This window comes from Neodiprion virginianus, chromosome 5 (genome assembly GCF_021901495.1).
Source record: "Neodiprion virginianus isolate iyNeoVirg1 chromosome 5, iyNeoVirg1.1, whole genome shotgun sequence".
NCBI lineage: Eukaryota > Metazoa > Arthropoda > Insecta > Hymenoptera > Diprionidae > Neodiprion > Neodiprion virginianus.
This window is the reverse complement of record NC_060881.1, coordinates 16,544,491-16,570,283: the sequence shown is the minus strand read 5'-3', so window position 1 is coordinate 16,570,283 and position 25,793 is coordinate 16,544,491. Positions and strand designations below refer to the sequence as shown.

Below are 25,793 nucleotides of genomic sequence, written 5' to 3'. Positions count from 1 at the left end.
CTCAGTGCAGTAAGTGAAAAACGTAGGAATATGAGATTTAAGTGGCCGCATTCGGTGCACACTGACAACGGTTGCAATTTTCTTAGCACATCAGTCTTTCGTTGGTTCTATTCATTGAAAATGCAGCTAGTTGAAAACGCTGTCGATTAAAACTGCACTACATACGTTGGATTATGTTTTAACATGCCCCAAGTGGCTTCTATTCTCTTCTCTTATTTTCAGGTAGTAAGCTTAAGTGTACGTTCTTCTATTATCACTCCTTATTCTTTTACTCTGCATGGAATATTGGGAACAGGGTGTGAAACACAATTAATTGAAAATCACATCTATGCAAGCATCGTGAGATTCTTCTTTCCATACTGCTTTAAACCTATATACCATATGCTAATTCCTTCAGTGTAAGGAAAACGTAATATGCTTCGTATAGCTCGAAACCAGATGTCAGCGCGATGAACAATTCTTGCAGTTTAACGACAGAGCTAGTCGACAACTCGGCAGTGCAAGAGATGCAAAATTGCTGATAGCACTGGTAGCTGATTCAAAACGTATCTCCAGTTGCGCACCGAAATCTTATGAACCAATGATTTTTTATTTGGCATCCGTTAAATACTGCACATTGTTATCGACGGAGTAACCAAATCGTATTTCAAACTTTCATGCTGGGTTGCTATCATAACCTGAGCAATGAATTGATTTCAAACTTTTGGAAAAAGATAGAATTTCTACTGTGGTCGTGTGGTTATTGCGAAAAGTTCGGAAAATTTATAAAAACACTCTAACAATAAATATATTTGCAGTTCAAAGTTCTTACTCACGACTAACTGTCCAATTAACTCCAATATTTTTTCTTTTTTATTATGATTTCTTCATTAATTTCCCGAACTTTTTTTAGTGACTACATAATGCAATATTAAAATGACTATAAATGAGATATCATATAATTTTTTTACATTATTGTTGGACGATATTATATACTACTGTCTTCTTATAGCAGTTCGACTTATAGAATGAGCGCGCTGTGAGTGTAATTTTACTAGTTCCCCTGACTTTCCTTTGGCTGAAAACTATGGCATCTGCAAGCAGTGTGCAACTCTACAATTCTACAATCACCAGATAGTACAAAAGTTGTTTACATTTTACAAACCCGTTTGCCCTTTTCACTAAAATCCGCCAACGTAATTAAATGCATACGTGATAGAATCTATTCTAAAACGAACTGACTTGACTCATACATTATTATTTAAATAATTGAGTAACAAATTATTGTAAATTTCAGCACTGGACTGTTTCGGATTGTTATATTCTTCAGCCAATGCGCGTAAAAGTGTCAGTAAAACTACAAAATATTAAAACATGTTAATTATGTTATTCCCTTTATTAATTTCCTTGCTCCAATATTGTAGTATCAAGTTATTGATTAAAATATTCAAGTGTAAAAACTATTGAACATCAAAAAGAAAGATTTGAATTTTCGCGAACAGCTGCCATCCTAGAATGCGTGATGTACGATTAATAAAAACTTTTGCATGTATTACGCGTTATATTACTTACGTATTAAGACATATTTTGCACCTCAAGTTTCATGAACTTCAATGAACTGCCAGTGACAATTTGTAACTCTTGAATAAGAGCAAGTAAAAGCGGAAAAATAAAGCAACTGGATACCTCAGTGTCGCCCGTTCTGCGCCTTATTTTCATACGGCCCTGATACATTCCCCCCACTTCGATCGAGGCGGCCAAGCTCAGCGAGCATCGCGTTCGCCATTTCCGAACAAGTTGTGGATCCAGAATTTAATGAAAATAATCGCGTTTCCGGGCTTGTTCAAGTGCGTTCGAGGCGTATAAGCAAGGACTGAATGCTTGTTATTGATCACGTTTGTTTTAATGGCCAAAAATCCGCTTCTGAAGGTAAAATAGAGGTAAGTCAAAGACCGATCAATCTGTGACCATAGAGACGAGAATTGTGCGTCTCGCGATGCGTGCCAGCGATTCTCGACCATTAACTCGAATACGTTTGTACACGTTAAGTGCGTTTTATTTACCGGTTGTCGAAAAGAGAGTGAAACCCGTCGATTGGTTGACTTTCAATATTGACCAATAACGTGGCTTTACATGTTCTTTAATTTTCGAAAACCTTCTACACATAAAACGCACTTGTTTTCAAAACTGCTTATGTTTATTTCAATTTCTCAAGAATAACTGCAGTAAAATTTTTAAACTATAGTTGCTATTTGTATTATTGTTATATATCTGTTTGACCATTTTCTGCTCACTAAGAGTAAAATAAACATATATATAAAAAAATATAATTTTATTTTGTACTCAAATTGTAGTCTAATAATATATTATATACCAGATGGCAGGTATTTCTCCAACCGATCGCGAGACGGAGGCTAGCGAGGTCCTCTATACATTGTTGTCTGTCGAACGCATTAAAGATGCTGGTAAAAGTATCGAGGAAACTTCAAAGACAGAAGATAATGCCGTAAGTATCGTTACTGGGGAGTTCGTCGGAAACGCTACGAATGTTTCATTTTTAAATTATCTACACAATGATGTTGAATCAATATAATTTTACATAGTTAATTAGCATGTACTTATTGTTCAACTGCTTAATTTATATTATAACATACAAAGTTCGATATTGTAACAAAAATTTATTGTACATCATATATTATAATTACGGGTGAATGTGAATGAAGTCTGCATTGAACAAACCATTGTAATTTCTTTGTTTCAGTCTCCTAGTATAATCCAGAAGAAACAACATCGGATCGTTAAGAAATCTTCCAACACCTTGAAAAAAAATAATACCAAATCTCAAAAGGAACCCGGTAAAACGATTGAGGACCCACCTTTTGCATTAAAAAATGAAGAAGCAGATGAGATAATAATGAATTTAAATGCTGATGATGCACTTGTTATCAACAGCTCAGAACAAGAGCACGAGGTATTTGGAAAACAACTCATGCTTATTCTAGGCTTTGAAACACCTTCGAGATTTATTATTGAAACCAAGAAAGAAACCAACTTTTTAAATAATAGAATATTGAACGCATTAACAATTGCGTTCAAGAATATTATAGACAGTAGTAGTCTAACCGCAAGCAAATTGCAAAATTGTTTGTTGAGATATAAATTTCAAAAATTCACGTATCTTTTATCCGTCTATCCGTTTATACCTCCTTAAAATAAAAAAGCAATTTAATCCGTAAATTTTCCTTGATCATTGTTATATTGTACATTATATTTATATGCTATAAAAATTTGCAGTTGACATGTGACGAAGCAGAAAAGCATAGAAAAACAATCCCAAAGAAGAAGTGTGGGACTAAGAGGAAACAAAAACGAGTTAAATCGGAAGGGGAGCCTAGCTTCGAACCGACACGCCTCGAGGACAACGCGGTTCAAGTATTGGAGCGGTTTAAACGCGGCTGTGAGTGCCAAGATGACCAGTGCTTCAAGGGACTGAATCCAGAATTTGTTTACCGTCACAGATTGAACATCGCGGAGCTGACTAAAGCTGAGCACGACATGTACTTGATGGGAGTGACGATGGCCTGCCTGACGAACCCGTCGCTGACAGCGAGACACACGGAAAGACGAAGGCTGAGGGCGCAGTATGTTTATCAGGGTCGCCGAGTATGTTTGGATGCCTTTTTGTACCTGGAAAACTGCACCCACTACCAGATAAAGAGGATCAGAAAGCACCTTGTCACCCATGGAGTGACGCCTCGGGTTCACGGGAACCATGGAAAAGTCCCACACAACACTTTCTCGCTTGATATATACAAAATAGCGACGGAGTTCCTGAAGAGCTTTATAAGCAAGCAGGAGGCGAAGCAGGAGGCGAAGCAGAAAGCCAGCGCAAAGCAAGGACCGCTTCACCTCGCCTCCGACATGACGCGGAAGACGGTCCATGACTTGTACAGCAAGTACTGCAGAAAGTTGTCACCCAGCATAAAAGTTATGGGATATTCAACGTTCAGGAGATTCATGAAGGTTCAGTTTCCACAAGTGAAATTTGCCAAGGTTGAATTTGTAGTCAAGGGACAAGTCAGTCACAATCAAAATTCCGCCAAAGGCGGCGCAGAGGAAAGAGACAATAAGGATAAGTCTGTGGGGAAAAACGACCTACTTCCGCTGGTCATTGCTGATGCTACAGTTGAGCAAAATGGCGCATATCTTTTAACTCCTGTCAATAAACTGCAAGAAGGAGTCAGCTATCAGCTCACTTCAGATGGATTTTTGGTCAAGAGTTCTGCCGCGCAATTTACTGTAGCCAATAATCGTTGTCCTGAGTGATAGTCTTCGAAGATTTATTCAACAGCTTATTAAATTCAGAGTATTCACATTCTGGAAAATCATGGAAAACATGGAGCTCTCAATAAATTATTGAAATAATCAGGAAACTTTTTTTTATGCAACTCTTGAAATAACGAATTTAAGACAGCAAAAAATTTTTTTTTCCACTTAATTTTTTTTTTCGTCCCCAACACGAACGCCGCGTATCCGACATTTACATTAGTTTCGATAATTCTAAAAAAAATACAAAATCTTCAGAACACTGTTTTTAACTGTTTTGAAAATTCACATTTTAAGGTGATGTCTGCGATGCACTTGCAAAACTTCTAAAAACATGGAATTCTCAGAAAGGAATTATGATTTCACATTTTAGTAGACACTCAGACAGTTTGTTCCCAGCCTTTGATAACACTTAGGTATGTATTATAAAATTGCAAGGGTGTTCAACTTTCACGCCTGGTCTTCACGCTACGATTATGTTGGTATGATTATGTCAATCAATGATAATACGCACGTGTAGCTGAAACAATATGGAAGTATACGTAAACATAATCATACCATAATCATAGCACGTAGATTGGGCATAACCGATTAATTAAAACATAGATAAATTGAGGGCTGGTTAACCAATTAATCGAAATAACGATAAATCGAAAGGGTCGATTGATCGATTAATTGGAAAACTGATAATTTGGAAGAGCCGATTTAATTGATTAATCCAAGCCGATTTATTGGAAAACTGATCATTTGGAAGAGCCGATTTAATTGATTAATTAAAGCCGATTTATTGGAAAACTGATAATTTGGAAGAGCCGATTTAATTGGTTAATTAAAGCCGATTTATTGGTTAATCGTGCAGTTCTACTATTTGTACAAAATAGTTATTGATGATAAGAGATATAAGACGTACCAAACTAACTTGTGTAATGTTAAGATTGCAAATTATGAACCATATATTTCATTTGTTTGCCTGTATTAAAAATTCATTATTGGAATATGTGGAAAAATGTCAACTAAAAGTGCTCTGTAATTGTTCATATTTGTCTGTTTCGCTCAATCTTCATCATGCTAATGCATGAAATCCAAAATCCCCTGCATTCAAGGCAAAACTGTGTGTGAACTTTTTTCGGGAAAGGGGAATTCGGTGTCAGATTTTCAGAATTGTGAGTAGTAAATCCCATATGGTGGATCAAAATTCAAAAGCATCTTGATTTGATTGAAACTCGAGCTAACTAAAGATACTCTAGTTTCATCAATTTTATGAATGTGACAATATGAACTCTACGAACATATCCTTCAAGTCGTATGCTGTTTATTTGTGTCCAGGAAATTGTGTTTTCTTTTCGTAAATCAAAGGTTCCTCCAACTAACTAAAATTCACCTATTTCCTACATCTTGTTGCGAGTATTATTTTCATTTTTTGAAATATGCAGATACAAATATGGAGAAATTTTTAAAGAAGCTTAATTCTCAAGTCAATTTTAACACCCAAACAATCTAGCACATAATTCCAGTTATTCTATTTTTTAACTGTGATCAAATTTTAAGCGCTATTATAAATATATATAATATATAAATGAATAATAAACATGAATTATCAGTTCGAATCTAAATATATAATTCATTATAAGTTATTTAAATTAAAAGTAAACTCTTATTGGTCAATGAGTGACTGATCTGTATATTTGTATTCTAGTCTAATCCTTTGACATTTGGAGCTGTCGGATTTAGAGAATCGGGAGTCGAACTTTAAAAAGATATGTTAATCATCCGAATATTATATACATAATGTATAATATTATTTAATAATCGTTCAAACGAAAATTTAACCATAATACAAAGTTCTGAACTTGTCTCTTAGAATGGTTTCATTACTTTCGTATTTTTACATTGGATCTGAATCTATTGGAAATTTGTTTGAATCAATATCTGTACGTTATTACGGATCGGTCATCTTTGAGCATTGTTTCATTGTTGTGAAAAATTCAAACAGCATAGATTCATATTTTAGAAATATTACAAAAATGTTTTCTAGAATTATTTATACCGAATTATCAGAAAATATTCACGAGTATTATTTTTTTCTGAAATATTACAATTAAAATGGTTATTAATTGATATGTTCCGTGCTGTATGGAATATTACTATATATACTATAATATTACTACCATTTAAGCACATCAGCTGAATTTAAACATTACCGTGTAGCGGTTGCGAGGCGTTTAATAACTTGTAACTGTAACTGTGAAATATATTAAAGAATAAAACAAAATCTTGAAATTTTGTACTTACGAAGTTGGTACAAATTAATAATAAGACACTGTTTATCTAAACACAGAGAAAGAATTTTTTCAATTTACCAAACATTGAAGCTCGAAAATACATGTTTATCGGATTCAAAAGAAATGTAATTTAATTGAAGAAAAAATTGATCAGTACAATAATTTTTTGCTATCGAATGAAACCACATTTATATCTATGTATAACTTGAATCACCAAAACATTTCTTTCGTCGTATTTGATCGCCACGTTTGGTAAGTTCAACGACTTTTTTTCTCTTACGTCAACACCATTCGAAGCCGTTCGAAACTATAATATATTATATTTGCACAGAGAAAGGATTTGTTGAATTTACCAAATACGGTGATCAAACATTGCGAAAGAAGTGTTACTTGATTCACCAAAAAAGTGGTTAAAAGGAACGAATTGTATCAAGTGAAACCACATTTCTTCGATCACATTTTTGTAAAATCAACAAATTTTATTTTCTGTGCACACAATACATGCAAAAACGTCGGATTAATGTAATACGATATTAATTTATGATATTTCAAGAATACTGTTTAGTTTCAAAAGCAAGATGAGCACAAAAGCGTTCAAATCGGACCAAATACAGCAGATCCAGTCATTTTGACCGTTCCAGTTACAAAACCTTTTTCTAAAATTGTTGACGTCATAGCTTAGTGCTAGTCGAATTTGCTCGCATTCATTTACATCTCATACTGGAAATGTGTTTTTACCTGTGAGTATCATTGGCCCAAATAACGTTAGTGGAGACATTCTTAAACGGTTTTTTCTCCTACCCCAACTTTTGACTCAGACGGTCCGGCCGATTCATCTTTAAATATGGATGACCATAAATTGCTTCAGGCGTTAACCACTTTGAAATTTATTAGAAATAATCCGCGTGTATTCCGGATTAATTAAATACGAAATGTGTCGTCGAACACATAATAATTATGAAGTGATTACGCATACAAGATTTCTCACATCGAGTCCTACCTTTGTAATGCATGGACACGTTGATTCGTAATTAACAATTCAAACAAATTTCATTATGTACTCAGTCAACACCTGGAGCAGGTCATTCTGTTTGTTTTACATTCAAGGGTATCTTGAAGGAATTCTTGTGTGGTAAATTTGTTGTATTTACACGGTCGTTTCCTTTTTCATTGAAAAATAATGTATACATTCAAGTATGCAGGATAATTTTTCCGTTCTAAAATAATAAAAATGGCGGACATAAGAGCCGGTTTAAAAAATGGCCTCTTTTCACGTTGCGTAACTTTAGCCCGAAATGGCTGGTCCGAAAAAGAAAAATAAAAGTAGATTTCAAGATAAGATACGAAACTAGATCTTGGATCGAGTACATATTCGAATTTTTAATCAGAAGTGAAAAAACAGTTATCGTTGAATCATAAAAAACTGAAGATTATCACTTTTTAGCACTTTTGTTCAAGTTTCTACTTCTAGAAATGTATTAAAAATGTGTCTTATCGTTAGTCAAGTTCTCGTTTTATGATGCATCTATTGGCTTTAAAATCACAATTAATGTTTTTGTTCGGTTTTTTCTGATCACACATTTCGCCAGAAAGCCGTCCGATGCCAAAAGAAAACTACTTTTTATTTAACCACCCGCCATTGTCGCCATTTTGAATATTTTCAAACGTAAAAATTATTCCGTGTAGTTGAAGGCATGTATGTATGTAAGTCCGTCTAAGTAAAAAATGTCCCTATAAATGGGAGCTGTGCGATTAATCGATTATTTTTAAAAACGATTAACTGCAGAAAACAGTTGTTCGACTAAACGATTAACTCTAACGGCTGATTTATTTTATCGACCAACCGATTAATCGAAAGATCCAATTTTTTAAGCAGAATTAATTGATTACGATATATAAATTCTACCGATTTGCCAGGCAAAAAAACACTATCGATGATTTTTGCTCTCTCGAAGTGACAAAGATCAATTCGTAAAACACAGAGTCACCTCAGGCATTACTCGAGTGGTTCGGAACACCTGCTTCCAGAGATCCTTACGGTATATTAATTGAGTCGTTTTTCTTTACCACGCAAGAATATTTTGTAATATTTCAAGAATCACGTTCGAGTATAGAGATGTATGAAATATATACTTGTATTTGAGGGATTCTCCGTCGACTCGGCCACTTTTCTTTCGACCATCTCAGATCTGCCCCATAATTGGTTAAATCAAAGTACTACTAAAAGGTACTCTATGTGAATTTTTTCAGATTTTTTAATTCATTATTTGAGAAATTGCCGTTTTTTTTTTCAAATGAATATATCTCGGAAAGTTGAAGTAACTGAAGAAAAAATGACTCTACATAAAAGTTGTAGTTTTTTGTTAGCTTTCGAGAGGAATTTTTTAAAAAATTTTTACGTTCCGGTAACGCTGATTTTTTACCAAAAAAGGAAGTTATTTTTTTTATTCGAGATGGACCCTTTTTGCTGAAAAAATTACAGAGTCTTCCAATATGTGTGACAATATCGCCAAAAAATCGCCAGAGTGGCACGAATTGAGGTTCTAGGGTAAAAAAAAATGAAACCACACAAATTCGGTCGAAGTTCCGGTATAAAAAAATTAATCTGTGTGGCTTAATTTTTTTTACCCTAGAACCTCGATCCGTGCCACTCTCGCGATTTTTTGGCGATATTGTCACACATATTAAAAGACTTTGTAACTTTTCCAGCAAAAAAAAAGAGTCCTTTTTGAATAAAAAAAATAATTTTTTTCTTTTTTGGTAAAAAATCAGCGTTACCGGAACGTAAAAATATTTTCAATAATTCCTCTCGAAAGCTAACAAAAAACTACAACTTTTATGCAAAGTCATTTTTTTTCAGTTACTTCAACTTTCCGAGATATATTCATTTGAAAAAAAACGGCAATTTCTCAAATAATGAATTAAAAAATCTGAAAAAATTCACATAGAGTACCTTTTAGTAGTACTTTGATATAACCAATTATGGGGCAGATCTGAGATGGTCGAAAAAAAAGTGGCCGAGTTGACGGAGAATCCCTCGTTAACATGTTCGTATAGGTAATATCCGAGAATATAAAATAATCTTTTTGAAGGATGCTATTGTGACAAGTAACAACACGCGGTGTGCGTTGAATTCAGAAACGAGTGTCGTCTGGGTGAAATATCCTTAATCCAAACATATTGATCTGGGCTATAATTCAGGATTGTACGCTATGTATTCGGAATACTGTCACTTTCGACCTGATATTATTGGTGAAAAAAAATTCTTGAACGCCTTTTGGTATTATCCTTTCTGAAAAAGATCGTAATTATTTCAGTTCCTTCAGAAATTGGGATCAAATCGGGTTCGGGTAGAATTACGAACAACCATTTCAATCTTGCATTCGTTTTTTCGAGTCCAAAATAAAAATTTTAAATAATCGTTTCGGCCAACTATAATTGAATCTGTTTCTATTATACTATGAGTAAGTAACGATTACAACGAAATGTAAACCATGATTATGTAAATTCGAATGACACAATTTTCAACACTTTCTTTCAACTCATTAGCACGGTATGTACTTGAATATTTTCGTTAGGCCATTTTCCCTGATCACATAACCCGTTACGAAATAATTCGATGCCTATCAAATTTACATATGTATTCACTGCAGAATTTGCAATCAGTTGTGAATAATCAGCGAACAGGGGTAGAAAAAGAAAACGAAAAACATCTGAAATTCTTCGTGACATATTGAACCAAATTTACCGTGCGGTACGGCAATTGTAAAAATCCAACAGCATGTGTTACTTAAAGATACACGAGAGATTAAAATGATTACAGAGTTCGAACGAAACTAAAGTAATATAAGTGAAATTTTCACCAACGCGTAATTAAATCATACATTGTGTATTAAATATACGAATAAGGAGAACTTTTTACAACTTGTGCTGTAACTCGAACGCAAAAGAAATTGAAGGAAACCCGAAACACCGCTAAAGCTTATTTGTATTTCAATACAATAGGAAACAAAAATACGCATTCTTAGATATAAAAATTACCGATTAATTTGTTTTCGTTGGAATGTAGAGTGTGTTCAAACTTGAAAAAATTAAATGTTGTATCAGCGGGATTACTATAACAACGGTAAAAAAAAGTTGACGCATTCATTTATGGATTTAAAAATGGACTCAAGTCAAGTATAAACAGTTACCTAATATTCCTCGTTTTCAACTCTATCGGACATCGGCTTTTAGTCCACGGGTCATTATCATTGACCCGAAAAACGTAACGACGTTCGAATTTCGATTGAAAAACCGTACGTCGTATACGTTACGGTTGTAGTCGATTTTTTTTTTTTTTTTTTTTCAACACATCTGCTGAATTATTCCGTACTAGGTTTTCAATGAATATAAAATGTAAAACTGTAAAACCCCACACATTGACACAGTTTGCATTCACGTAAATAGATTAAAAAACGGTCTCGTGAATATGTAGACGCGTGATTCTTTTTTTTTTTTTTTTTGTTGTTTTCGTTTTTTCGATTCGTTCGTTGTTTTTTATTTAGTCTGATGAACTTCTCTATAGAATCGTGAAGCGAAATACCGGGACGCGTAATAATTCTTGATTAACGGCGTCTTAATTATATATATATATAAGCAGCATGGTCTTTTTTTTCTTTGTCTTTTTTTTTCCCCTCCTCATCTCTACCCGCAGATTAACATTTTGATCCGACGAAACTTATACACGTGTGTGCACATCTTTATACACATACGTATTTGGCTTGATTATGATACGTAACTGGAAAGAGAAAGGTCGGGGTCAAGTTATAAAAAGTCATGGGATTTCTTGTATTTTTAAAATTCTTATAACCAAGGTATGCAATCCCCGCGCCTGACTGGCCGACAGAGGTTCTCAAACTCTCTGCCCTGTTCTTTGAAAATATTACGAATATACTGTTACATTTATGTCTTAGGGTGCATAAACATTGGTTAATAATGTGACTGTTTTTATTCAAATGTCGCGGAAATATAAGCATTCTAGAGTATAAAACACTTTTCAGGTTCAAATAATGACATGAAATTCATTTGAAAGATCAGAATTTAAAAAACTTGGAAATTTTGCAATACAAATGTTATATTTATACAAAATTCTTCCGAAACAATGGATTCACACTGTTGAATTAAATTTACTATTCGTAAAAATTTACATTGAAAACCTGAAGAAGATGGTAGAGAAATTTGAAGGTAAAACGTGGTGACAAACGAATTTCACTATCTTCTTATAAAATGAGCTTACTATAATTTTATGTTTGAAAATTACAGATTTATGGTATTATTTATTGTTCAATATTCTATCTAGTGAATAATCAGATGTACAATAATTAGATTACTAAAATTCGCATGATAGTTGTCAATCTTACCGATATGATAGTTTTGTTGAAATTTGAAAAATATTTGGCAAGGAAGAGTTTGTTCAGAAATTAAACGGTATATTATTTTCGACAAATTAAATCCTCTTTGAATTTTACTCTACTAAAATTGAAAATTGTGTAATAGAAATACAAAGCAGATATGATAAACGATGAATTCGCTAGCGAATAAATGGACAAATTAAATTGAAATAATGAAATAAAATATGAATATATTCGATACCTTGACTTGGAAATCGTGATTGAATTTAAAGAACCGTAGCAATTTTTAAAAGTAGTTAAATTCTTACCCGATCTGTTGCATCGTATCAAAATTATGTCCTAAAGTTTGTTACGCAGAAATAATGAGTCGATCGATAGAATGATTTTGTTATATCTATTTATGGTCTATTATTCAATCGAAAGCATCATGCTTGAAGAGAGAAAATAAATAGGCAACAATGTAAAGAAAGATGATTTCCAAGCGACGGGATTGAGAGCCTCTTGATATACAGTTACAGCCGTCAGCTGAGGGCTCGATGGTAAGACAGAGAACTGCGGCGGACAGTCTGTATCAGCAATAAGGTCATATTAGTGCAGTGTCAGGCAACTTGTTCCGATATTTATTGAATCAAACGTCTAGCGTCGGTCTGGTGATGAAAAAAGGATAAAAAAAGTAATGCGCTAAACGATGTGTGTCAAATTGTTGTCAAGTTAATACATTAAACGAGCCAAATAAGACTCGGAGTGAGATTCCTGCTGTTCGCCATGCTTTGTACAATGTTGATTCAAAATCTGCACATTTATTGTGCCGACAACTTTGACGAACAAAAAAGGATAATTTAGCTTCTTATCAGAGGGCCAATTTTACTCGGTCATTCAAATCTGATATTTGTTGCAGACGATGTCGAGAGTATGACCGGTGAGATTGAGAACGGAGACTTAGCAGTACAAGACGTCGCAGATCTTCTCCAACCGCAGTACGCTATCATTACAGGTAGAAACAGAAAATACGACAGAAAACATCCTTGAAATTTGCTTTTGTGGATTTATCTGCACGGCGTATCTGCCGCATCTTCATTCAGTGCAATATTTTGACTTGACGTGTTTAAAAAAAAGTAATCAATTTGAGTAATTTTTTCGAAAATAGTTGCTTGAATAACATTAGATATCGTAGTGTGAAATCAAACGAATCCATTAGAATTTCAATCATTTCGAAACGATTCTCAATGTAAAGAGCGATTTAAATCTATTACGCTCGTGTTGATGTTGCAAACTGATATTCAAACTTAGGTGGAAAAACAAGAGAAGGATGTCCGATAATCACATTCCCAGATAACGGAAATTTTCTAAATTTGAGTGACTTGGATTATCAGCGGCTCATGCTATATCTCACCTCAGTTCCGACGTAAGTAAATCATGGTTCTAATAATTCGCTTCAATTTTTCCTGCCATGTTAGAGTTACTCTTCATAAAATTTTCAAAGAGCACAGTTTTCAAATACATGATAAGGATCTCTTGGAGCAAACCTCTCGTATTATCCTACAGTAATTATTGACTATTAATTTACACGAGTAAGCGGACAAATGAATAGCTTGAAAGGGCAGCTCCAAAGAATTCTCCCGATATCAATACTCAAGAAATTATTGATTTAGCAATAATATGAATTTGAACTGAAATTCAATTCTGGCAAAAAGTGTGTAAAGAAGGAAAATAGTGCGAGTATTTTATTGGAATTGATGAAAACTTTCACCTTGTTGCAGATTACAAGAGGCTGATCTAGGATTTCATCTGATAATTGATCGCAGGAATGATAAATGGAACTCTGTGAAGAACGTGCTGCTCAAGATATCCGTAAGTTTAAAATGAGGACTTGAGCGCATTTGTAACGAGGTTTTATCGACTTCGTTACAGAACAGTCGCATATTGAGCATTTATCAGATTGTTGTGTTCGTAAGCTACGAAGTTCTCTTTAAAAATACACAAACAGTAAACATAGGAATCATAAATGGAAGCTTAAATATCGATACATCATTTAAAATCTCTTCAAGATTGTTGAATGTTTAGTAAATTCGTTCGATTTCACTCTATGCGAGCTCGTTTTATTCAAAAGAGTATTTTCTTCAAAGTCATTCTGAGAATGGATTATCTTTTTATTTTCATTGGTCAATTGAATACTACCACTTGATGATAGCAGTCAATTTTGTTGCAGTATTTAAAAAGTAAGTACTTAAAAATACAAACACGATAAAAAAAAGTGTTTCGGTAAGATTGTATAAACAAATAATCTTCTGAATAAAAGGAGCTGTTGTAGAGTAAAACTGAAGGATTCCATTGGATTCCCATCGTTCTGTAGCAATTCACATTAAAACATTGATATCTGGACTTCTAAAAAGATAATTCCACTAGTTTTATATTTTTTATTTCAGACCAAGTGTTGTAGCCTGCGACTATATTAATTAGATAAACGCTATCTCGTAATGAAATTACTAAAAAGTACAACGGTTTCCGTAAATGTATATTATGCTCTTCTTACACACGTTTGAACATATTTTCAGGCATTCTTTCCCGGTTTGGTACACGTAGCGTACGTTCTTCGTCCAGCCGGTTTTCTTCAAAAAGCCATCTCTGAAGTCTCGAACAAATTGTTTCGCGAAGAGTTCAAATTCAGGGTCATAGTTTTGGCCAACGTTCTCGAGTTGACCGATTTCGTTGAAAAAGATCAACTCACCGAGCAACTGGGAGGTGATTTGCCCTACTGTCATCACACCTGGATACAAAATAGAATTGTGAGTACATTCGAACACGATTAAGAAAGTAGGGAAAGAAATGAGAATTTGAAAATAAGGTAGAGCACCTCATCTGATTACGCAACAAAGGCAATAGTGATACTATTTGTGAAACGTGAAAAAAAAAAATAGGATATTGCAACATTTGTAAAAGTGACCAAATTGTATCCTCTTTAACAGGAAAATTTCGGAAATTGATACAGAAAAACTGAGTGATTTTGTTGCTTACATATTTACTTTATGAATATCTGTAAATTAATGACATATCACTGTTTTTCTAGAGTCTGGAGAAATTCTCCTCAATAACACAGGAGGTATCTCTCGCTCTGGATTCCTTCACTCGACGTTTAGCCGAAGTTGAGTTTCCAAATAACACTATTGCGACCACGACATTGCTGAATCAACAGCAGACAGAATACAACGAACTCAAGGAAGAAATACTCAGCGCAGCCAAACACGGTGAAACCCTGTTGGATAGCGTTCGACAATTGACTGGTAAAAGCACTGCTGACCGGTTGGGAAACGTTTCTGCTGTAGAAAGGTACATTATTTTATAGTGTCGTTCAAGAATGAATCAGAAGTTAGGAAAAAAGTGAAAACAGTTTAAAAAATTCCCAGCAATGCTCATTCTGCCAATCATCGGGAACACGAATAAAACAACGTCTCGACTGTTTGATGCAAATGAATCTCACCAAATTTGAACGCCACAAACTGAAATATCGTCAATTTAAGAAAAGGTTTTTTAATCATATTGTGCATAATGATTAAACCCTGTTGTTTTTGATCCGATTGTTAAGTCTTTGGGACTATTTTGTTCACCATAGAAATTTTCTGAGATCGTTTGTAACAAATTTTGCAATTAGTCATTTCCAGAGTGGATATAAATAGATTTGCGGAAGCACGGTACAGCAAATGTTCAATAATTAATTTTGCACGTTGCAACCATGCTACATCATTAGATTTATTGAATGTTTTTTGGACAATTCGTGGGGATCTGGTCAGTAAAGAAAATGAGTCCAGAAGCACTAGAATTGAACCAAAAACACCAAAGTTTAATTATTTCGCTGAACGATTGAGAATCTTGTAAATGGGTTAAATTCAAGTATTCAAAATGCTTAAGTTCTGGTGTTTATAAACCATTTCTAATGTTTTCGAGGTCACGTCATCTCTGACCAGATCTTTCACAAATTTATTTCTATCCACTCTGAAGATAACTGTTTTTGAAATTCGTTTTCAGGAGATCTGTGAATACTTTTATTAAATAAGCCCAAAAACGTTAGAATTATCAAAAAATCCAGATTTTAATCGTCTTGAACATTCCCGTTACAAAATCTTTTCTCAAATCGTTGATAGCTTGGCTTGCATCATTGGAATTTGTTCATTGGTGCAAATAACGACGCTACAGATATATTGAACATTTTTTTGACTTTATCTAACTTTGGATTCAAACCCTGTTCGTATTTCATGAGGTCAAATAATTTCTATTTCAGAATATCCAACAACAATAATTGCTTTACGTTTTTGGCAGGTTACTGGTACAGTTAGAGGAAACGGAGAGAACATTTGATCTGTTTTGGTCCCACCACAGCTCCCGGCTGAGGCATTGCCTAGCCTTGCGTCAATTCGAGCAGGATTTCAGGGAGCTTCAAGCGAACTTGGATCAGCACATGAAAACAGTCGGAGACATGACGGAGGTTGGCGAGACCCAGTCGAGAGTAAACCAACTACTGCGCGATACGTCCACTTTTCAGAGGATATGCAGAGTAAGTAGTGCTCTTCGATTTCTTGACTCTTGATTTATGATTGTTGATTCATATTCAGACTTCACGACACTTGCAGCTATGATGGTTTCAGTTTTCATCAATTTTCTACGCTACATACGACATGTAATCAATCAAATGCGTCAAAGATGCTTTTTCAATCATATGCTCAAATTATGAAATAGCGATTTATGTTGGCACACAAAAAATTTGTTAATTTTTTTCGTATCTCTAGCCATTGAGATTTGCGTAAACTATGATCAGCCCAATCACGTAAAATTGGAAATAGACTTTTTCCCCAAGCGAGATGAAGAATTGCGTAAGAATTTTTATTCTCAAAGATAAGCAATTGCGTCTAGTTGAAGATAGTCAATTTTTTGGATTTAGCTCCGCCGATTTGACAGATATTTACACTCTGTTATTGTAAAATTAAAAATATTTGGTAGCTTTGGGTTCATTTTCAAAGTTCCACAGTCCAGAAATAATTTTAAATAATTCAGTGGTGTAACAACATCGCAAGATTTGAACTACTTCATTTTGTCAAGTGTAATTCAGGCTTGTGTATATTTTGGCTTTGATTGCGAGACTTCATTTCAGGAAATATTTTATACTTAGGATAATTTGAAGATGCCCGTAGAGTTTAGAGATTTTCGCATTAGTTCATTCAAATTTCTCAAGTCTGGAAACTTTTGACCTATTCCTTGTGGTTTTGATCAATTTTACGACGATAAATTGACAAAGAAAAAGTAAAGCCAAAGTCTAATGAAAATTATTGTTGACCAGGATACAACAATTATACATCTCGGTTTATTCAATTTTATTCTCACTTGGACAAATTGATTTGGTTTCATTTCAATTAGCTAGAGCACATCAATCTTACAAATATTTAATTGGCCATAATGTGTCTTTGATATGAATCATATAATCATGTGAAACGTTATAACCATTATTCATACGTAAAATGACACTGACTATTCGAATACCCTTCCTCAACAGGCTCGCTGTGTAAGTTGTTATGATTATTATCATCAATTATGAATTTCTTAAATAATTAATGGGTTTACAGGTCTTAAACATGATATCTGTATAAGTGATTTTGGTATGTTTATGAGAACGATTTCCGAGCCATTCTACAATCGATGAATAGCCTTAAATTTGTATTATACTTAACTGTGCTTTGGTTTATTCCATGGATCGTAAGAAAGAAAGTGAAGGATTGCAGAAAAATTGAACTCAGTATATTATTTTCTTTCAAAAAGAAATACCAGACAGTGAGTGATATTTTCATTATTACGAATAATATCTTACACGATCAACAGCGAGCCTGTCGGTGAATAAAGAAATACAAAAATGGTTCTAACGCTTGATACAACTTAATTTAATGCGTAATAGAAATCAAACTTGATAAATGCACCATAATGCACAATCCAAATCAGCAGTTTAGGTATTGTTAATACTGTGAAAAAATTATAGTCCAAACATTCGAGCTTAATATTGTAAATAAGGCAATTATCGAGTTGGGAAAATTTTACAAATCCAACTTGTGGCTGAGGTTTCAATTAAGTATAGCTGATTTGGATACCTTGCACAGGATAATCTGCACAAGATGCACAGATGTTAAGTTGCACCGCTTTCCTGATTTTGTCGATAGTCCTATTTGTTGCATACCATGTGGATTTGGGTCTTGGTAAGCAATCCACTTGACAAAATTTATACATAATATATAATCTTCATATATACTGTTTGAAAGATAACAATTAAATATGTAAATTAAATCTACTTGTGTTCAGGGAAATTATAGCCGAAGGAAAAAATTTGCTCGCTAATGGGCAACCCAACGTTTATGAAATTCACATTTTTTCTGTAACTATTAGACAGTTGCTTTAGTTTTGTCTGATGGTTTGAAATGAGATTAACAGCTCAAACTATGGATTTATCTGTAACAAGGTGAATTTGTATTTATTTAAGTCAACGATAATGAAATTTCATGAACTAGAAAAAACCAATAATGTAAGAGTTTCTGAACAATAATATAATTCACATATCCGTTTGAGTTACGAGGTGATTCAAACTAACTTAAGAAAGTTGCACAGTTGAAAATGATTACCTTCTTTGTAACTTCATTACGAGACGATCGCATGTTGAGTGTTTATAAAATCATTACATTTGTAAGTGACGATTGTGCTGCTGGAAATTAAAAAAAAAGAGTCTGAAATTACGAAAAACAACAAACTGCTGTAAATAGAACTATGGAAACTTCAGAAGTCTAATGGAATTTCACTCAAAGATGGCTTATTTTGTTTAAAAACTGTTTTGTTGATTTCGTTTTTTTCTATCAATAGTAAATGCAATATTGCTACTTGTTGATTAAAATCAATATCAGTGCAATCTCGAAAAATTGACTATCCAACGATATCAACATGATGAAAAAATATAGTCATAGTATAATTGTAAAAAATTCTCCTGGATGACATGATACGTCACAAAGTCAAATCGATTCAACGTACCAAATTTTCAAAGTTTTAAAGCAATTCGCTACACTTATTTTTTTCTTCCCTGAATTGAATTCGCGTTTAATATTCTCTTACTTACCAGGTTTGCAATAAGTACGCACTTTGTTTATTTCATTCCTGTCAGTTCAATGCACCTTTCACCAGACAGATTCATAGTTTAAGACTCTAGATTTCAATACATCTAATAATTTCTTGAAATAACAGCGTTTACGATATGAAATATGAACAAAACCTAAAAGTGTTTTTACAGATTTTAGACTTTGCGTTTCTTGCAATATAAGTTTTAACTTATAACTTGAACTTTTTAGGCATCTCTCGTGGTTTGTGGCATAGTATCGAAAGCAAATATCCTGAAATCATATGAAGACTTTCATAGATCCATTAGATACTGTACTACGTATCGATGATCTGCGATAGCCAAATAAAAATGAATATCAGGTTGTCTGTCCGTGGGCGATTTTCTTCCGTCAATATAATTTCCTACTATTTGTAAAATCCTGGTGGAAAAATTTCCGTGTAAAACTATTGGAAAGTGCTATGCAAAATTAGCTGCTTATGGAGGCTACTATTAAACAACATGGAATTCTGGATATTAATGCAAAAAAATGTTGAAGTACTCAAACTGGCTGTGTTAATGATACCTTTAGTTACAAAACTGTAGAAATCTGGCCTCTAACGGAGAGCTCAATGGACTTTATTTTACATGACTTTGCAACCAAAAGAATTAATATACTATTTTCGCGTAGTTCTGTATATTTTCTTAACGTAAATATGGACAGTTTCACATGGAGTAGTTCGGTAAGAAATAATTTGGTCCAGCGCATTTCAACGGTTTCGCTTCGAAATTTTTCGAACAGGGATATAATATATAATACGTATTTCGAACTCTATCCAAAAAAATACTTCTACCTTTTCTTGTCATTACCCGAGTTTAACTTCATCATCCACACATTTAGAATTTATCGCACAAATCATTTTCAACTCTGTTCAAAGTTCAATTATTAGTAAAACAAGGGGATTCTGCTTCCGGATACTTATGAGAAACAGTAAAAAAAAAATGAAAAAATACCCGGGAATCGTTCAAATTTTTAAACAAGCTTCCAACATTTTGAATCAAAGATTCTTCGTCAATAATAAGTGCATGGTCAAGACAGTAGATATTTGTTTTTTATACAATCGCTGTTACAGAAATATAAGTTTAAGTCCAAAGTCAAAGGTGAATACATTATGTTTGTCTCCGAAGGACAAAATGTGACTTGTGTAAATTATATCAGATCAAATTATATAAATATTTCTCAGAAACACGCGTATCTGAAAGTAAAAATATAACCCATGAATTCTCAATTTGCGTAAAGAATTTGCATGAACTTGTCTTGCTTCGAAAGTATTAAAATATTGATGAAAGATAAAGGAAATATTGATTACTTCCATATCGAAGTAGGATCCTCCCGTAATTAATATTAAAAATTCCGAACGGTGCACACGATAAAGTTTTGTGTTGCATCTATGCACATAATGACAAAATTCTGTTCATCATGTAACGATTCACGATAAATTATAACAGGCCTCACGGTGATCCTTCTGTTTCCGTAGAAGCACCCTACATTCATTTTCTTAACCCCGAGAGAACATGAAAATCAAATGTTTTGCTCCGAAAGTGAATCTATTTTCAACAGATTGTTACTTTCCTTTATTTTATTTCCTTTTTTCAGCAACTTGAATATTGTAGGGGGGGTGACATCTCCATGAGTGATGCGCACAATTAGTCTGCCGACCAAAATGTGTAACTTTTACTGTATTTTACTGAATTCATGTGCGAAAGAGAGTTTTAACAAAATTAACACACGTAATGATTATTCTTCCGAGTACGATATAACAAATCGATCTAAGGGAGTTTGATAACAAAACCAAATACCGCATACTCATTGTAATTTTTTGCACTCTAACTTCTTGAATTGAATTAATAAATTTTGTCTGGTAAACTATATAAACTATATGTATATTGCCACTTTCTTATCTGTCGGACGATTAATGAGTGTTCTATACTTCTTAACGAGGACGTATTTTCATTATTCCTACGACTTCTGCATTGTTTATCCGCAAATTCGGTACAATTACATGAAAGTTCTTTAGCGTTAAACTGAGCCCTTCAAATTTTTCTGCGTCACTGTAATTTATTTGCTTATACTTGTCTTGAATACTGTGAGGCCTGTCAAATAGCATGTTAATAGCGTGAATGCAATTGATATTTGTTTTGCACAGTATTGCTACTGCATGAACTGATAGAGAAAAAAAAATAAAATGTATCGTCTCGACAAACCGTGTTTCTTCTTTAGGAAGTGTTCAACTCGTGTCTAATAAGAGTGTAAAATTTGCAGAGTATCTGCAAATTAGGGAACTTCGAAGAAGAAATACGGTCAATGTCAGTATAATCTTTGTACCAAAATCTCTTGAAACAAAAAGAAACTTGCAAGCCTCTGTTTTGTAGGGAGACATAGATCGCGCCGAAGAAGTAATATCAGCGGGTCAACAACTTCTTTCCGGTCGGCACCAATGCCCTGCCGAAGTGGTCGAGCCAAAATGTGCAGAGCTTCAAAGGATTTGTACAATTCTTAGTCAAAGACTGGAAAGGAGGTTGCACACTTTGACAAAATGCAGGGAACTTATGGAGAGGATAGACAAGGTATGTTGCAATGTAAATTTTGGGAATTGGATCTTGACAACCAATTATTCAATTCGACTTCATACGATACTTTACATACGACTATCTCGTTTTTCATTCAACTGGTAATGGATCATATATGTACATTTTTTAATATTTCTGATAACTTTCGTTGAATTTGGACAAAAATTCGTACACTACCGTTTTGGGGCTCACTAAATCCAAATTTGAAAGCAAAGTTGAAAAATTCAATATGAGAGATTCAAAATGGTAGCTTTGAATAACCGGTAATTACAACTAGGCCTCAGTATGACTGTACCAAAACCTCAAGAAGTGGAATAAGTCCTTTGAAACTTGTCTACTCTGGGGTTTTTAGGGTCGGTGATGACGAATCCATTATCAGAATTGAACAATTGCAAAATGGAGGATTCAAATGGTGCTGGCAATACTTGAAATTTTTGTAAAACTAACCATTTAATCTCGAAATAATCATTCGGGGGTTTCCGGGGCTTTTGGTAACGAATCCATTATCAGAATTGAAGAATTGCAAAATGAAGGATCCAAGAACGGCAATGGTTGAAATTTTTGTAAAATTAGGTAGTTAATCTGAAAATCATCACATATGAATTTTTTGGGTCGCTGACTACGAATCCAAGATTGGAGAATAAAAGAAAAGAAAAATGAGAAGAACTTAATAAAAACTCAGCTATAATCTAAATAAAACTGGATACCCAAGGCCATAATTAAAACTAACAATGAAACTAGCTAACTAACCTTAACTAGCCTTATCTCATCAATGCCAACCTGATATCAAAATAAAATAAAGAGTACAGTAAATATGTGATTAGTCTTGATACGCTGAGGATCATTATTCACCCTCAGGTGGTGGCAGATTTAAAAAATACCTGTCGCAATGGAATAGGCGACCCCAAAAACCTTTACAGGTACACCAAGTTTCAAATTTGAATATAATCAGAAAATTTATAAAAAAAAATTAAAATTTATCCCGACTCACCTCTATTTGCATCCCCAGGAGGTGGCAAATTTAAAAAATAAGTTCTTAAATGCAATTAGATACCCAAAAAAACCCTGGTCACTAATTTTGGTGTAATTAGGTCGGTTGTTTGTGGCTGCCAGTTTTGGCACGAAAACTGGAAAAACTCGTACTAGTTAACCAGTTAATGATCGTATTTTTTCGCTGCTTAAAACGAATTTTGGACGAAAAATCGTAATTTAACTTGTAACGGTCGCTATTTTGATTAGAAATGGAAAAAAAGAAACTTGAATCGTGGCAAATAGGATAGGATATCCATCAACACTGTTTAGCAGTTTGGGGTGACTTAGTTCACTTATTTCTGAGATGTCGTGAAAACTGCAAAACACTTCATCGAACAAAAATTGTTCATGTTATTGTTAATAACAATATTTCCTATTTATTTATTCTAATGGATATAATTGGCAATGGATCTCGATCTACACACTTTAAAAAAAAAAACCGACAATAATCGAATTGAATGATCGATTGTCGAAATATAAATTCCCGGAATTCTGAAAAATAAGAACGAAATTGAAAAATGAATTACTGTATCTTACAGTGAAATAAGTTTATACCAAGCATGGGTTGATTTTCTTGGACAGGCAAATACATGGTGCACTCGTGGCATAGAATTATTGGCGTCTCAAACCAACGCAACAACCGCACCCGAAGAGGCTCTAGAAAATCTACAGCAGCTTATCGATTCAGCAGCAGAATTTCAACATCCCCGATGCATATTTCAGGATTCTATAACCCCGGAAACCAAAGCACTTGTAACACAGGTTGGTTTTTTTTTTTTTGATTTCATCACCTCAAATGACGTCAAGATGCTGTTCGCACGTCTGTTGATTTGAAAAACTGAACTTATCTCTGAAGGGACTGCACACTAAAACTGATACTATACAATAACGATTCTAGAGAACTGTAGATTTATTTTCTGGCTATGTTGGCCGAAAGAAGTTTTTTCCAAAAAAAAAAAATTTCTTCAACAATTCGTCTCCTACAATTTTGAAGATTAAGAGTAACAGATTATTTCACATGTTTAGAGACGGTTTCGAACAATCAATCGCATTACATTTTCGATGTCTTTATTTTTGAAAAAATACACATTTTGCAAACAGCCTAGATATGATCGAATTAATTACCAGTTTCAGGCGGTCCTTTCTATCAAAGAACATAACCAGAAAGTAAATCGATAGCTTTCTACGCCCAATATGAAGTAGGGCCAATTTTAGAGTGCAACCCCTCTTTAGACTTATGTCATGTCATTTATACCCATCTATTATTGTGAATGATATATTTTTCTGAAGAAGGTTGATTGTTAGTGAGCAAAGTGAAAAAAATTCACCGTTCTATGCAGAGTATTTATAGAATAACAAAATTTAAAACCGACCAGAGACGTGAGAAAAGTTTTGAATTAGAATACCACTATCTTTAGAATTTCCTGAAAATGCCTTGTTGCTTAAAGAACTGACATTACTGTTTTTTGTCTCACATAAACAATAATTTTACACAGACTCGCTCTTATTATTCTACCACAACTCGTCGTTCATAATGCGATCGACAAATTGAAAATATGTTTCATTCCGTTTACACAAAAAAGGATTCAATACGTTTCTACTTCCTGAAAATTTTAATTGCATTCAAGCAATGTGTAAGAAAGGATCGTGATGGAATAAAGGAATATTTCTAGAATTCTTTTTTACATATTTACACGTTGAAATCGTATGATTATCATACAAAAAAGTTAGCGCATACATTTTATTCTGCAAAGATTAATCATATTGAATTTATTGTCGACTTTTTTGGCGATACTTTGCCAAAAACTAATTTGTAGTAATTTTTTTATTGAACACAGCCATCGTTTTCGACATTCATTTTGTACTATTATGTTCTACATAAAACATAAAATGTGAATATGTAGCAAAAATTGGTTTGATAAACAACATTGATTGGAAAACTCGAACACATGAAGTGACAAACAATAAGTTGCGAATTTTTGGCTTTCAATTGGACAGCGTCTTGGAGGATATTGTAGCAAGAAAGAAATTAAGAGAAATGAAAGTCAAGTTAATTTTCTATATCAGCGATAATAAAGATTTATGAACATAAATAAAAATATATGAGAACTGTAATATTTATAGGTATTGCAAAGAATAGACGACGTTCAGTTGATGTGCGATAAAAGGATTGTCGCGCTGAAACAACAGCTCGTGAAACCGACCAGACCTATTCAAACTGTGACGCCTGAGCCAGCTAGACCAATTCAGCCTCCTCCTCAAATGGTGAAGCCGAGCAGGGTTCTGAAAAAAGCGAACACCATGCCGAAAGTATGACAAATAGATTTGTGTAACCGATTTCACAGAGAAACGATCGTATTGTATGTAATAATTGTCTTCGCAGATGGAAATGAGCCCGATCGAAGGAGAAGCTGTGTCACCGGACGGGGAACCCCGTGACTTTGAAGCTCTGCGATTGAAACGAGGCCACGTTTTGGCCGAGCTAATCGAGACGGAACGCATTTACGTGGCGGAACTTGGCTCGATAATTAAAGGATACAAGATAGAAATGACAAATGAATTAATGGAGCATCTGGTCCCCGCCGCTCTGGTTGGAAAAGCTGATGTGTTGTTCGGAAATTTGGAAGACATTTACCTTTTTCACGGAGAAACTTTCCTCAAGGATCTCGAAAACTGTATTTCGAACACAGAACTCGTCGCACTTTGTTTTGTGCAGAGGGTCAGTTACTCTTCTGTGTGATGTAAAGATATTGTTGAATGTAGTTGAATTAAGTAGCTGCAAGGCAGATATACTGATTGGGAATTATCTTGACGGATAAGTTGGTTGGGAAATCTGAATTAACAGTTCGGAAAATAAAAAATTCAACAATTTTATTTACGCAAACGACAGTGAATAGAAGTAAAACAAGTTCGTTACTGTATAATAGATGTGAATCCAGGCAAATTTGATTAACACAAGGTAAAATATCAACAATTTGAGATAAGATTTCATAATTAGAACGTTCAAAATGATTGAATTCTACTCTTCTTCTCTAG

The 25,793-nt window shown here is 33.9% G+C and overlaps 2 protein-coding genes across 7 annotated transcripts in view; both read left to right on the top strand.

Moving 5' to 3' along the window:
* The window catches only part of LOC124305701 (guanine nucleotide exchange factor DBS-like), a 43,766-nt gene that overhangs the window by 10,409 nt on the left and 7,564 nt on the right, over positions 1-25,793 (top strand). For 5 of the 6 annotated variants that reach the window (XM_046765360.1, XM_046765361.1, XM_046765363.1 and 2 more), the window contains 10 exons: positions 12,879-12,974; positions 13,271-13,385; positions 13,741-13,831; positions 14,536-14,766; positions 15,048-15,307; positions 16,295-16,529; positions 21,528-21,722; positions 23,340-23,519; positions 24,882-25,067; positions 25,141-25,476. In XM_046765360.1, coding sequence (XP_046621316.1) covers positions 12,879-12,974; positions 13,271-13,385; positions 13,741-13,831; positions 14,536-14,766; positions 15,048-15,307; positions 16,295-16,529; positions 21,528-21,722; positions 23,340-23,519; positions 24,882-25,067; positions 25,141-25,476 — 1,925 coding nt within the window. Of the gene's footprint in view, positions 1-12,498; positions 12,654-12,878; positions 12,975-13,270; positions 13,386-13,740; positions 13,832-14,535; positions 14,767-15,047; positions 15,308-16,294; positions 16,530-21,527; positions 21,723-23,339; positions 23,520-24,881; positions 25,068-25,140; positions 25,477-25,793 lie in introns of those variants that run through there. The other variant, XM_046765366.1, reaches the window with a different exon arrangement.
* LOC124305704 (uncharacterized) lies at positions 1,277-8,862 on the top strand. Its single transcript, XM_046765370.1, has 4 exons — positions 1,277-1,919; positions 2,350-2,485; positions 2,741-2,950; positions 3,274-8,862. The coding sequence occupies exons 2-4, from the start codon at positions 2,357-2,359 to the stop codon at positions 4,303-4,305; spliced, it is 1,371 nt and encodes a 456-aa protein (XP_046621326.1). The 5' UTR covers positions 1,277-1,919; positions 2,350-2,356; the 3' UTR covers positions 4,306-8,862.

Coding starts and splice junctions, on each gene's coding strand:
- LOC124305704 (XM_046765370.1), top strand. CDS start 2,357: ATGGCAGGTATTTCTCCAACCGATCGCGAGACGGAGGCTAGCGAGGTC. Junction 2,486..2,740: donor CAAAGACAGAAGATAATGCC/GTAAGTATCGTT, acceptor TCTTTGTTTCAG/TCTCCTAGTATAATCCAGAA. Junction 2,951..3,273: donor GCTCAGAACAAGAGCACGAG/GTATTTGGAAAA, acceptor AAAAATTTGCAG/TTGACATGTGACGAAGCAGA.